Below are 13,967 nucleotides of genomic sequence, written 5' to 3'. Positions count from 1 at the left end.
TTATTTTATTTTACTTTATTATTTTAGTCTAGTCTTTTTTATAAGTGTACATGCAGGGCAATTATGCTTTTTTGTCAAATATTGGGGAACGAATAACATTTTATTGGATTTTGAAGCTCCTGGGTGCAGTGAAATCTGCACCGGCCCAGCTTTATCATTAAGTCATTAACTTAACATGGAAATGCAAGCCAACAAAATTTTGAGTCTGGAAAAAGGCTATGTTTCTGCTAAAGCAAATGTCTTGGAGACTGTAGCGGCATAATATAACGTCATATTAGCTAGAACATTTTTTTAAGTGGGCATTAGCCATAAGTGAATATTTAAATACATGCTTATTTCTCAATAGAAATCATAAATTAAAAGAACAGTTCTGTGCTGTTCCTCAATAAAATATTGAATTAACTACATTTTATGCATATTAAGCAAATAATTGCAATTGAATATCTATCTATCGGCTATATATATATATATATATATATGATTAATCACGATTAATTAATGTTTAACCACTGTTATAAAATCAATAATAAAATACAAATATATACTGTCTGTAAGTATAGCTATAAATATATATACATTCTTACATTTAAAAATCTTAAATATTGTTTTTATATCTGTGGTCAAGCACTTTTTAACACACTTGTAGTTGTGAATTTATGAATGGCCTCTTTAAGCGCTGCATTGGATTCTCCTTTTTTTTTCAGCGTCCGATTAGCTTCAAGATTTCGAGAAGCGGTTTTGAACTGTGTTTTTTGAATGCAAAAACGAGTGCGCACGTCAGGTATGCGTGAGGACGTGACCATTGCAACAGTTGCACGCTCGCTGTCGGTTTCAATCATTACATCGACAAACAACAAGTGCTGTCATTTTTATCACGTTTTTGTAGATTTATACATCACAATAAGTGTTTTTCCCATACAACGTTTTCAAGAAAGTTGTACACAAGAACCACACAAACAAGTACGTGCCCACGTATACATATATGCGTGAGGACGTAACGGTAACATATGCTCGCTCGCTCTCGGTTTCAGTCGTTACATCGACAACTCTTAAGTACGTTCAATTTTTTCAGGTTTTTCTAGATTTGTACATCATAATAAACGGTTACAACGTCTTCAAGAAAGTTGTATATGTGTGAGGACGTAACCATAACAACAATTGCCCGCTAGCTCTCATTTGAGTTGTTACATCCACGAGCTTGAAGTACTGTTATTTTTACCACGTTTTTATTGATTTGTACATCACAAGAAACGTGTTTTTTTCTCGTAAAAAAGTCTTCAAGAAAGTTGACGTTTGAGGCAGGTTCGCTACAAGACTAAAATAATTTGCACACCAGACAGGTTGCCTGTACTAGCAGCTGGAGCTGCTCTGATTGCGGACTAGCTAATGGCCATAGCTTGAATTGCTTCAATGGTAGGAAAATCCCCTTTCTGTGTTATTTTTTATATATTACTAATCCCACAATATTACTGTTAAATTGACAGTCATAATTTTTTTTTTTACAGCTTTTAACTGTTCATTCAGATGCCATTTTTATCCTTTCAACCAAATGTTTCTCATACAATCAAAGTGCAAATCAGCAAAATGTGCTGTAAATTCATAATGTATACAATTAGCCATCAAATGGCATTAATTAATTAAAGAGCGAGCAGCTGGCACTGGTGGAAGCAATGTACAGTATGTGGAAAATAATGTGTTTTTTGAACCTTAAACCGCATAAACACATTCATTCATTACACCAAATACACAAAATAATGTTCTTTTTAGCAACATCATATGACCCCTTTAAGCATGTCTCCATATGGTTACCACTCTTTTAAATGTGCAGTCTTGCTGCTGCCTTAATTGGTGGATTGCATACTGTCCACCTTAATGCTCTCACTATGAGGCTTGTGATACTTGGCAGCATCCACTGTATAATGACCTACTGTGGTTTTCATGTTGTCCTTAGAGACTTTATAAGTGTTGGATTTATGCTATGTGGGGGAATGGGGGTTACCTCTGCTTATTCAGTATCTGAACTTTATGTAGTTGGTGTTATCAACAGTTTAAATTCAGACACACTGTTATGTGTCTTGCAGATGTAACTGTCAAAAAGGTTGTGAAGAATCCACAAGAACAAGGTAGGCTCATGCTTACTAAGTGGTTGCTAGCTTGCTGCTGGTCAGTTTCTAAGGATTTCTGGATGATTGTTAGGGTTGACTGTGAGATTGATAGAAATCCTCCTGCATAAAATCAGATGGAACAAATAGATAGTAGATAGTTATGAAATTACAGACGATTTTTTGTTATATGAACAATAATTGATTGACATGTATAATGACACTAATAGATAGAAATCAGATGAAACAGATAGATGGACAGACAGATAAAATGATATAGATAGATAGATAGATAGATAGATAGACATAGACAGGAAGATAGATATATAGATCTAGTACAATCTTGTATAAGAAATTACAGACGATTTTTCAATGGGCAACATTTTATTTGAACATTTTTTGATACAAACATTATTGCCTTGATTGCAAAACAAAGCAAAACTGCTTCTCCATATGACAAGACACCTCAGATTCCTGCACATCCAGCTGTCTGACAGGCGTTGTGATGACAGGAGGGGACATGTTTCCATTTTTCCAAATGATCCAGACATCTCGCAGTCTCCTCAGAGGAACATCTATCCTCCATCACTGTCAGTCATTGGTCTCCTGGGGGCCTATGGTTTACTGCCACAGACCTTTTCCACTTCAGTCATTAGGGTGCCTTGTAAATGAACTTAGACTTATGGACAAAACTTGCTGAATGACTCATTCCAGCCCAAATGTGATTTTGAGTTACACATTGCTAAAACAGGACACATTCCCGTCCTCGATGTCCGATAGCTTTACGATGTAATTAATCAAATGTTGATTCCACAAGGGTCAATAGAGTTTTGGGAGAGATGGATGTCGATTTCTCAGCTAAGTGAAAAAACAAGTGGTGTTGAAGGCAGGGCCCAGTGTGGATGCGCTGGATAAATCCATCAGGGGTGCTGACAACCAGCCGTCAGTGGCTGCACATCTGCACCTATCTGCCCGAGGCTCATGTCTTTTATTGCTTTTCATTGCTTTCTTCAGATGAGAGCACAAGTTCAGTGTAACTGAATCGCACCTCCCTTGGAAACTGAGGTGATTACTGCATTGCAAAATGTTAGATTAATCATTAAATTAAAGGTACTTTAGATTGTGCCTGTTGAGTGGAACTGATTGTTGACTGAATTAGAAAAGATCAGTGCAGAGCTCAACAATAAGCTTGGCTCTGTGAGAAGTCAGAGAGTTTTGGGGCCAGTTGACGAAATTAATTGTCACTGAGTATTATATTTAATGATCATATGCATGTTTTTTTTTCAGATCTAAACATTTGGTTTTCTGTGATGTAGTCTATTGAAGACTGATGATGCAAATTCAACTGGTTTAAATATGTTACCATGGGAAAGTAGGTGTAGAAGAGGGTTTGTCAAAATTGCAAGATGCATCAGTTTTAATGCTTCTTTAAATGATCATTGCATGCTTTGACTTTCCAGCCAAATTACAGTACCTTTCAAAATTTTTGTCTCTTGTGCTCAACAAGGCTGCATTTATTTGATCAAAAAGAGTAAAAAATTTAAAACAAATCTGTTTGAATATATTTTAAAATATAATTTATTTCAGCAGCCATTACTCCAGTCGTCAGTGTCAAATGAGCCTTCAGAAATCATGTGCTGATTTGATTTTTTTTCAAAAGAACAGTATTTATTTGAAATAAAATATTTTGTAACATTATAAATATCTTTACTGTCACTTTTGATAAATTTAATGCATCCTTGATGCATAAAAACATTAATTTCTTAAAAAAAAAATTACCCCAAACTTGAATTATTATTTTGATATTATTATTTATTATTTTTTGGGGTGATGACACATAATATCAGCAGGGCATATATAATTCTACTGGGCCAGCATAATTTTTAAAAAAATATAAAACAAACAAACAAATAAAAAAACCATTTTAATTTGTCCATATTTATAAGCAATTGCACTTTGAATCTTTAGAGCAAATAAACTTACAATTCACAATGGTCTCTTGTTCAAAACCTGAATGGCATCTGTCAACTTAAAGGGGTCATATGATGCTGCTAAAAAGAACATTATTTTGTGTATTTGGTGTAATGCAATGTGTTTATGCGGTTTAAGGTTAAAAAAACACATTATTTTCCACATACTGTACATTATTGTTTCTCCTCTATGCTCCGCCTTTCTGAAACGTGACGATTTTTACAAAGCTCTGTATAAAGAATATCTCTTTGGATTTGAGACTTTAGTCTTTGCAAATTTACAGATCTTCTTTATGCACCAAGAGCTTGTAACACTCCAAAGAGAAAGGAAAAATTGAAATCGCATCATATGACCCCTTTAAGATGAAAAATTGACATAATTTGATTGTTTTTTGGCAGACAGGTAATAGTACAGCTCATGTTTACTGCAGCAGCAGACCAGGTGAGATGTCAATAGCACAACATGTATCATCTGTCACCTTTCTGCAACCTCGCCATCAATATTCGACCTGATACCTCATGGCAGTGTGTACCTTTAACTCAACACTCAAAAGCAAGTGTTTATCCAGCTGTTCCAGAGACTGCACGTTAGTGTGAAGATGCAGATGTTTGACCACACCTGGCAGCTGTCCCTCTTCCCCTCTTCCCCTTTGTACATGGTGCTTCCCTCTTGTCCAAGCACATGCAGCTCTACCCGGCTCCCCTGCAGCTCATGTGGATATGGGGAATCCTGGTGACTGAGATGAGTTATGTGTTTCCCCCCGGAGTCTCCTGTCCCTCAAGGAGCCACTCTGCCTTCCCATTTTCTCACAGTCACTTCCTCTCCTGTCAACCTGGGAATGTGCTGGCACCCGTCAAGCTACGGAGACAAGGAAAACGTTTCCCGTGTGACAGATATAACAACTTGGGGAAACCATTACTGTTCCTGTTTATCATACACTTGCCATTACCTGGCACAAAGGACGGTGCTGCAAGTCAGATGCACAAGAAAACAAATCAGTCATTCTTCTGAGCGTGATTCATAGCACGAACGCTCCTGCATGTACAACAGGATGAATTACGAAGGGATGCACCTGATTATCGGTGCGCATTCAGATGTTAAAACGCTTATCGATAGTTTCAAGCGCGTTCATGTGAGGTGTTTGGGCTTTTCAGAACCCAAGTTTAATTGTATGTGGCAAATGATCCTGAATCCACGGCACATTATCTCAACCCAAATGTGGAAAGAAATGTTATTGCTCAGGGACTTTTAATCTCCCACAACCCTCTGTTCATTTCAGAGCAGTTCCCACCTGGTTTCCATGGCATCTGTCCAACTCACAGCAGGAAAGGAAGCAGATCTCGGCAGTGCTGAGTTCGCCCTCTTCTGGACGGAAGTGAGGGCTCCAATAAGCCTTGGTCTAATTAGCCGTGCTGTCAAAACATTTCTGCACAAGTCCTTTTAGAAAACTCTACTGCATGCTCACACTGAACTATTCCGAGGGGAGATTTGTTAATTTGGACTTATGTAACACCACAGCTCGCTGCCATTATGGGAAAAACAAATGAAAAGGTCAAATGATAGTAAATTCAACCCAAAAGGAACCTCTTAACACAGTTTGGACTGTACCCTGCATTCACCTTTGCTTAGAAAAAGACATGAGGTGGAACGACTTCCCCTTTTAACTCTCTGATCACATCCAATATGGATCAGTTTGACAATAAAAACATTTTATCAAATGATTTTGATTACTTGAACAAAATCATTCAAGTACAGAACTGCTTGTTTTCAAATATTTAAAACTCAGTGCAGTTTTAACCCTTTTTCTGAACAATTTGAAATAATAGAGTTAAACATATAAAGCAAGCACCTTTATTTGTTTGAACAGATACATAGGTTTATATTGTACACTTTTTTGCTATTTCGTGTTCATATACATGTACTAACCGTGGTTAAAAAAGGCAACTGTTAATGGAAACAATGGCAAGTATACAATACAATTAGCAAACATATCAAAATCAGTTTTTACAACATTTTTAGCAACCAATTCTTTCTATTGGTCTGCCTTAGTGCAAACTGTGTGGTTTGAAGACAAGAGTGTTAGCGTGATATTAACATTCAATCTTACAGTTCTGATATCTCTGTCTCGAACACATTTCAATGTGTAGACTGCATTCACAGCGCCTCTGCTTCAAGTCCTTCTGTCCCCTAATAACGATCTCAATAATACTTCAAGTGTGTAGGGCTGTTCGACAGATGAGTAGTGGACAAAAGCTACGATTAACAATTCGATCGGTGTGTTTATTGCAGTGTATGTGGAAGTTTGCGTCAGATAACTGTATTCAAGCTCTGTTCAATGTTCAAGAGTCCCTCTCTGTTTCTCTTGGATACCCTTCTTAAATAAGCTTACCGGTTACAGCTGTTACAGCAAAGATCTAAATGATTGTATTTTGGCGTGGTTGCATAATACAATGTTGTCTGCGTATCCTAATGAGAGTATTCTGACAAGGTGAAAACATGAAATAAAGCAGAGAATGTCATGTATTTCAATAGTGTCCATTCCCAAGTCCAGCCAGTATGGCATTCCTTTAGTACATCCATGTAACATTGGACTCCTGTAGCAGAGATACTGATTTAGAGGAAGATGACAAAAAACATAGTCAAATAAAGCAGTGCCCAGAGAGTAAGTGAGCGTCCTTCTATTGCACAGTGTCTTGCGGAAAGCACTGATAATGGATGGTGGATGGTGTGATCAGATGTCCGGGTCTATGAGACGGATCGAGTCCTGTCTGGGCACTGGTTCATGAGCAGCCACAGCGGTCTACTACCATTGAGGGGATCTTGCCGTAGATGATCTGCTCTTTGCCGTTGAAGTAAAGCATGTTGATGGGAGACATCTTGGTGGGGGTGCAGCAGGGCCCGGCGGTGCCTCGTGGATTGGCCTTGTTTACCAGATGGGTGTGGGGATATTTCTGCAGGTGCATGAAGTCGCATTCTCCTGAACAGTAATTTGCCTTATAGCGTTTTGGAGCAATAATCCAGTCCCAGCCGAAGTCCTCGAAGTCCACAGTGAGAGGGTACCTGCAGCATCGAGACTCTGACGAATTCTCGTCGCAGTCCAATCCAGAGTCCCTCCGGATTCGCTTTGGGCCCTCGGAAATTTTCACCTCCATGAAGGGGAGCTGGGTGTGAAAGAAACCAAAGAGCCAGTGTTTCAGTTTACTGTTGGTGCTTTCCTGTCTGACGGCACTTGCCAACTCCTGGTCTGACCATGAAGTAGCTTTGTCCAACCATTAATGAATGCTAATGATTCTGGTTCCAATTCCACTTAATGATTATCATCGCTAAATGATGCCATTAACGATTTCTTCAATTCTTATTGCAGTTACGGCCCCCAGCAAATCATGAGATCATTTCTGATATCAGCAGAACCAATATACAGACATAAATGTAATACATTTTTTTTGCCACACTTTTTTATGATATTTATATTAAATAAAAAATACTAAAACAAATAGAAAAACTAACTTAAAAAAAAAAAAATTAATTTGTGTAAAGTACAATTGAGTACCACAAGTTTTAATTTAAGCTTAAGTTTCATGAGGGTTCACATTTTTTATTTAGTTCGTTTCTTGTTAGACATGGCGAAAGTAACTTTAGATTCAGATCCAGATTAATTCACTAAAAATATTATTTATTTTAAACAAAGTATTGCATAACTAAACCATGTAAATAATTTCTCAATAGTGCCATTCACAACAATTACTGTTGGCAAAGCTCTGTCTAAAAGCGGTTATATTTTACGAAAAACGCATTTTTGGTAACCACAACAGCTCAACTCACCAGTCCATCCTCTCCAGCCTCAACTGAGGTGACGGCCAAGTCGTTTCCCTTCGCGTCAAACGCGTTTATCTCAATGCCCCAGTTGGTCTCCGGTTGTCTTAACCACACCGCCAGGACCTGTTTTACATCTATACTCTGCCAAGACGTCGCTCCTGCGTTCACATCGATCTTCAAGGATCGTATTCGTATGTGCCTTCCTCCGTCCGTAACGGGCGTCAGCCGTGATATCTGTAAGAAGACGGTGGTCGCTTCTTCCGCCGGTCTCAGATGAACCCACAGCTGCGCTCTTACGATCCGGTTCGCTTGAATCTTCGAACTGAAGAAGAAAAAACAACACTTCGGTTTCCGATCTACTTGAACGATGGGGTCAGCTGAAAAAAAAAAAGAGAAAGAGCGATTATACGGACTGTATTCATGATTATATCTACAGGTTTTATCATTAAAGCAGTTTATGATGTGGCGCACTGATTTAAATTAAAAAATGTTGACTACGCCCACAAAATACAATGCATTACAGACATACAGCAGACAGTTAAATGTAAAAATGTGATTGACTATATATACAGTTCTGTGATTGACTATATATATAGTTCAGATATATGTAGTCATTTACATTAAAAAAAGACCTTATACGGCATTGCGGAAGGAAACATTTATACTATATTTAAAAACTAATGGATCGGCTATTTTTTTATTTTTACCTAAAAAATAATGCCTGAGATATGACCCAGTTTCAACTACAGTTTGTAAATGTCACGTGTGGTAAAGGTGAAACCATTTCCTTCTGACCGACGCTGGTGCGCTTTTCTGCGCTTCCATGTTCAGCGTGCGTAAAATCGGTTTAGAAAGACTGATAAAGGAGCAACACAAAGCCTTTAAAAAAATCAGTAAACGAGAATTATTTTTGCATGAACTGTGCATTTAATGCACAATAGCCGTCTTGTGAGTGCAAATGGCTTGGACGTAAAGACTGCGTAAAGGGTCTCTCCAAGTAGCCTATCTACCCTATTTTTTGTCCATTGTTAAGAGGATACATCTACTTGAATGAATCTTTGAAATATACGATCCTTACGCTCTGTGGCCATGGTCATAATGGTCTCTGTGGTGGCATGTTCATCGTCCTCTTCCACAGCTCCATCCTTACTGTCATCCCCCAGAACATCGTACTGATCCAGAAGTTGTTGCAAAGGCGGTGCTTTGGGTAACAGCTGCTCGACCACGTCCCGGCTGATGTTTGGAGCCTGTTTGAGTCGGAGTTTGCTAAGAATTTGGGACTTGATGGCATGCAGTCTCATCAGCTTGCTGTGTTGTCTGAACTCACATGTGGAACACTGCTCGCTTTCCTCCGTGGCTGTGGAAGGCTGCTGATGCGCCGTTATATCTCCATGACCCACTGAACCACATGCAATTAATGCACTTAGAGAAATTAAAACCTGTGTAAAATGCATGTTCCAAAGCGTGCTAAAGGATGTTTGATCTGATTTGCTATGGAAATGAACCTCACCACACACCGGACAAGTAGATGTCATGCTTAAATTCGGCAAGGCTTTTTATACTGCAACTTTGGCCACTCTATTGTGTCGTAGGATTCAATGATTGGCTGAGCTGGCAACAATAAACCTAATGGACAGAGCTGGACTTCTTTCGCAGTTCTTAAAGAGGCATGACATCTTAGAGGAGTCGTGGAGGAATCAGCCGAACTTGAATACAAATTATGCACATGTATATGAAAAATACGCATAATTATTATAACATTTCAGTGCGTGCATCTAGGCTACTCACTATCCAAACGCATCTGACCCATAATGTAAAGGCTACATGTGACATTTATGCATATGAAATCATAATCAACAGAATATTTGTTGTTATCTTAACAGTACATTCATACATAATTTTCCCTATGTCCTATTTTTATGTGGTATAGTATTTGAAAAGGTCAAGGCAAATGTTTGGATAATATTCTTGTAGATTCTGTCAATGCAACGGAATTTAATTTCACTACATATGTAAAGTTTTAAACGTAAGATATCGAAAAATCACAATTCATCTTATTTGTTCAACACTCCCTCATAGCTGCAGCTTCTTCATTTTTTAGACCCGTGGGTAAGACACGTAAGCGCCATCTTGTGGAATAACTTGTGTAACGCAGGTGAGGTATGTCCCGGACCTCCCTTTTCTCAAATATCTGTAGTTTTTTTGCACAGTTATTAGTTAAAATGATACATATAAAGATAGTAAACGCGGAAAATAATAAAGAAAAATATACACAAAATAATAAGTCATGACTTGATTCTGATTGGCCAGCTGTGGTACATGGCAACCGATTTTACTTGCACTACTCCGCAGTTTTCCTTCTTACATAATAACATAATTTAACCTCAAATCAATATTTCATGTCCATTTATTTATTTGGCAAGGAGCCGGATAATAAGCAGGATAATTTGCAGTCATCCGGTCATTATTGCAAAATGAACACTTTCAAGGCCATACAAGACTCTGCTTGGAGTCTGGGAACATTTTGTGCTAATGAGCTGATGACAGGGATCACTTATATCTTCGGTTCAGTCTAATAATGTGAATATAAAAAAAGGAAGAATCGAAGATTCAAAACGTAATGACTATGCTGAAATCTTTCTTTATTAAGTTCCAATGGATTTAGGATAATACCTAACGTGATATAAAATGATCTAGTCTGAAATTATCGTGCTTGTTTGTTTGATGTTATTTAATGTATTGTATAACTCGCTTCCTAAAATCGGTTATTGGATTGTGGTATACTTATGAAATGTAAATTTGTAATAAAATCTTAATGACAGTAAGCCTACTGCATGTAAGAATGGAACCTGTTGCTATAGTTACTACGCAAGGAACGCGATTTACAAGTGTCTTCGTAAATTCTGTTTTAACTGTGGTTTTTACCGTGGGTCATGGAAAAATATAATTTTTCAAATTCAATTAACATTTTTTGGTAAGCATACACTACAGACTCAAACTCAATTTACCAGTGTGACGAAACCTTCACGGAATTAACTATTGAATCACACTTGTGTGACAGACAGAGCTGGGTAGATTACTTGAAAATTGTAATCCGTTACTGATTCCAAATTACATGACAAAAAAAATGTAGTTAGGAACCTAATTCGTTACATTACACATTTTAGGTAATATAATCAGACTAATTTTTGATTAGTTTTAGATGACTTTTGACCTAACTAGTTTATCATATTGATTTAAACAGGAGAATAATGTACCATATTGATATAAAAATGCAAAGAAAAAGAAAAAAATACATTTTTTCTTGTTAACATAATAAAGTGCACTAAACATTACATTACGTCAAGGTTTCCCAAACTGGAGCTTGTGAAGGAACTGCAGGAGGTTCACAAGTTTAATGAAAAGCTAATAATGAAATCATAGAAATGGAAAATTGCAATAAATCATTTTAAAATAACAATTAAAATAAAACACTTACTAAAAAAAATTAAATTATTTGTTTACCTGCATATCATGTGACCATTTACCAATGTCAGAGAACCGTGAACATGCAAATGTGTTACTTAATTATTAACTTATTACCTTAAAATCTCAGGGGGGACTTCAAATAAATGTGAAAGAGATTCGGCTGACAAAAAAAAAGTTTGTGAATACCTACACTGTAAAAAAATTCCGTAAAATTTACGGTAGAATACATGGTTAAATAACCTACTGAGTGATAATTCAAATAAATATTAATGTGTTCATCAGTAGTTGATGCAATGTTGAAATGTTGAGAACACACTTATTAAAATGAAAACGATTTCGGTAAATCCAGTGGTCAAATGCTGTGTGGCCCTCTCAGTTTTCTGTGTATAATTACAGCCATCTGACCAGTAACTGGTCTTTGTGTGAAGGTCCAGAAAACTGGAAGACTTTCTGAATGTATATAAGTGGTAGGCTATTTTAGAAAGGAGCATTTAAAAGATATAAGGAATTAGGGAGAATCAATCAATTATGAATAATTTATTGCTATTGTGCGAGTAATATGTAATCATGTAATCAATAAAAAATGTAGTCTGATTGTAATTTATGTATTTTAATCAAATTTCAAGTACTTAATTTTTGGAATCTGATTATGTAATCCAGAATACATGCAATCAGTTACTACCCAGCTCTGGTGACAGAAATATTCTCTCTCTGTATAGGAGAATCAATCAATTATGAATAATTTATTGCTATTGTGCGAGTAATATGTAATCATGTAATCAATAAAAAATGTAGTCTGATTGTAATTTATGTATTTTAATCAAATTTCAAGTACTTAATTTTTGGAATCTGATTATGTAATCCAGAATACATGTAATCTTACTACCCAGCTCTGGTGACAGAAATATTCTCTCTCTGTATATGCTGTATGACAAGAAAACAAATGAGTTTATTTTCTCATATTTTACTAAAAAAAGTTTCTGATAGGAAATAGATTATACATCTCTAGAGTGGCCTATCATGAAAAAGTTTTGGAACCCCTCCGTTAGAAATATTGATCTAATCTATAGTATTAGTGAAAACAGTCATTCCACTAGGTGGCGAAATTGTGTTTAAAAACACACTGAGGCGCAACCTGTGTCTGCGTGTGTTGCAGTAACCGATTTTACCCAGTTTACAAACACATATTTAGGCAAGGATAGCATAAACTAAGTGTGCCCGTGAACAGAAACAGGAAGAATTTCCCAGCTGCACATTCAGTCATATAGATAGATGGCCATGATTGAATGGACAGAGAGAAGTGCAAAAGCAACACGGATTCATGCGCTGTTGTGCTGCTTCGCTGTCCTGTCATTGGAATGAAACTGAAACGTTATCATCATTATATGTGGACTCCGGACGCACATGCTGAATTCTGACCCGACTTACCCTACAAGAGCATGTTCATCAACATGCTTTCTCATTCTCCTGTGGAGTAACCAAGACTGGTATAGAAGAGGAAGCGTCGGTCTGGTAATACTGTGGATTTATGCCAGTTTTCATTTTAAATAACCGATTTGGATTTAATGATTTCTTCTATTTTAATATCCATAATATTGACGCTCACAGCCTGCAGTCCGAATTGGTATGTACCCACACTGATTATATCACTGGAATCGGCAATTTTAATATTATATATATATATAGCCTATAAGATCATCGTGCATTTTATAAAACCAGGAAAAACATTTGCATTGACCTTGAGGGTTTCTTGACACAAATACGACCATGGAATTTACTCGGAAAAAACGGCAGAACTGGAATTTTAATCTCGTTCTCCCTGGCTATAACACTGCATTGCAACCAGGATGTAATAAAATGTTATTAAAACTGTTGATCACTTCAGATTTCCAGACAGTGACTGTCGGTTGTCTTTGGCTGCTGTGTATAGCCTACAACGGGGTCGCGTATCAGGCTAAGAGAATTTATAGCCGAGAGTAATAATATTATTGTTAAAAATATTAACTGTTTTCGCGCCCAAAAGAGCTTGTAGATTTAGAATCCACACAATCAACACATTCGTATTCTTAAATGAGACATTATCGATGTTGGTATCTGTGCAGCAAAAGTAGTGAACCACCGGCATTCGTTGTAAGGAGAAGTCTACTAGTTAGGATTAGCTGTCCTCAAGAGCAGCGTTTCATGAGGCAGCACGAGAGACAAATATTGTAATAGCGACGCCCGAATCGTGAACGAATCGTTCTTTTGAGTCGGATCATTTGAACGATTAGGCTGAACCAGGTTGAACCCGTTCACAATCTCGATCTGAACAATGCGTTCGAAGATCGAACTGAATCAATCCGAGCGGTTCTCCAGTCCAAAACACCAAGACACACTGAATCCGATTCGTAGTGAGCCGAGAATTGATGGAAGAGCATTTTAGTGTGAACCAAATGAACTGATGTCACTGACGGTGGACAGTAACGGAGTAGCTTTACTTCGTTACTGTACTTAAGTACATTTTTCAAGTATCTGTACTTTACTGGAGTCGTTTTATTTTGAGTAACTTATACTTTTACTTCACTACATTCCAAAGCATAAGATCGTACTTTTTACTTCACTACATTTCAT

At 37.1% G+C, this 13,967-nt stretch overlaps 2 protein-coding genes and 1 long non-coding RNA gene across 4 annotated transcripts in view; 2 read left to right on the top strand and 1 right to left on the bottom strand.

Annotated features, from left to right (window-relative positions):
- Positions 1-997: 997 nt before the first annotated feature.
- On the top strand, positions 998-5,725 carry LOC107714372 (uncharacterized). Its single transcript, XR_001636976.1, has 3 exons — positions 998-1,413; positions 2,082-2,123; positions 5,353-5,725. It is a non-coding gene; the product is annotated as an uncharacterized LOC107714372 (long non-coding RNA).
- Positions 5,726-5,925: 200 nt separating this feature from the next.
- LOC107714368 (growth/differentiation factor 8-like) lies at positions 5,926-9,416 on the bottom strand. Its single transcript, XM_016520191.1, has 3 exons — positions 8,968-9,416; positions 7,896-8,266; positions 5,926-7,234 (listed from the first exon to the last, which is right to left on the bottom strand). Exons 1-3 carry the CDS (start codon positions 9,341-9,343, stop codon positions 6,854-6,856), a joined length of 1,128 nt encoding a protein of 375 aa, XP_016375677.1. The 5' UTR covers positions 9,344-9,416; the 3' UTR covers positions 5,926-6,853.
- Positions 9,417-12,569: 3,153 nt separating this feature from the next.
- The window catches only part of LOC107714370 (small membrane A-kinase anchor protein-like), a 5,262-nt gene continuing 3,864 nt past the window's right edge, over positions 12,570-13,967 (top strand). The window contains exon 1 of one of the 2 annotated variants that reach the window (XM_016520193.1): positions 12,570-12,869. The gene's annotated coding sequence lies outside the window, so the exon portion shown is untranslated. Of the gene's footprint in view, positions 12,982-13,967 lie in introns of both variants that reach the window. The other variant, XM_016520192.1, reaches the window with a different exon arrangement.

Source organism: Sinocyclocheilus rhinocerous, unplaced genomic scaffold (assembly GCF_001515625.1).
Source record: "Sinocyclocheilus rhinocerous isolate Xijiao unplaced genomic scaffold, SAMN03320098_v1.1 scaffold449, whole genome shotgun sequence".
Lineage (NCBI taxonomy): Eukaryota > Metazoa > Chordata > Actinopteri > Cypriniformes > Cyprinidae > Sinocyclocheilus > Sinocyclocheilus rhinocerous.
The sequence above is the reverse complement of the archived record's forward strand: the minus strand, read 5'-3'. Positions and strand labels throughout refer to the sequence as shown.

Coding starts and splice junctions, on each gene's coding strand:
- LOC107714368 (XM_016520191.1), bottom strand. CDS start 9,343: ATGCATTTTACACAGGTTTTAATTTCTCTAAGTGCATTAATTGCATGT. Junction 8,267..8,967: donor TATGACCATGGCCACAGAGC/GTAAGGATCGTA, acceptor TTTTTTTTTCAG/CTGACCCCATCGTTCAAGTA. Junction 7,235..7,895: donor AGGCTGGAGAGGATGGACTG/GTGAGTTGAGCT, acceptor TTTCACACCCAG/CTCCCCTTCATGGAGGTGAA.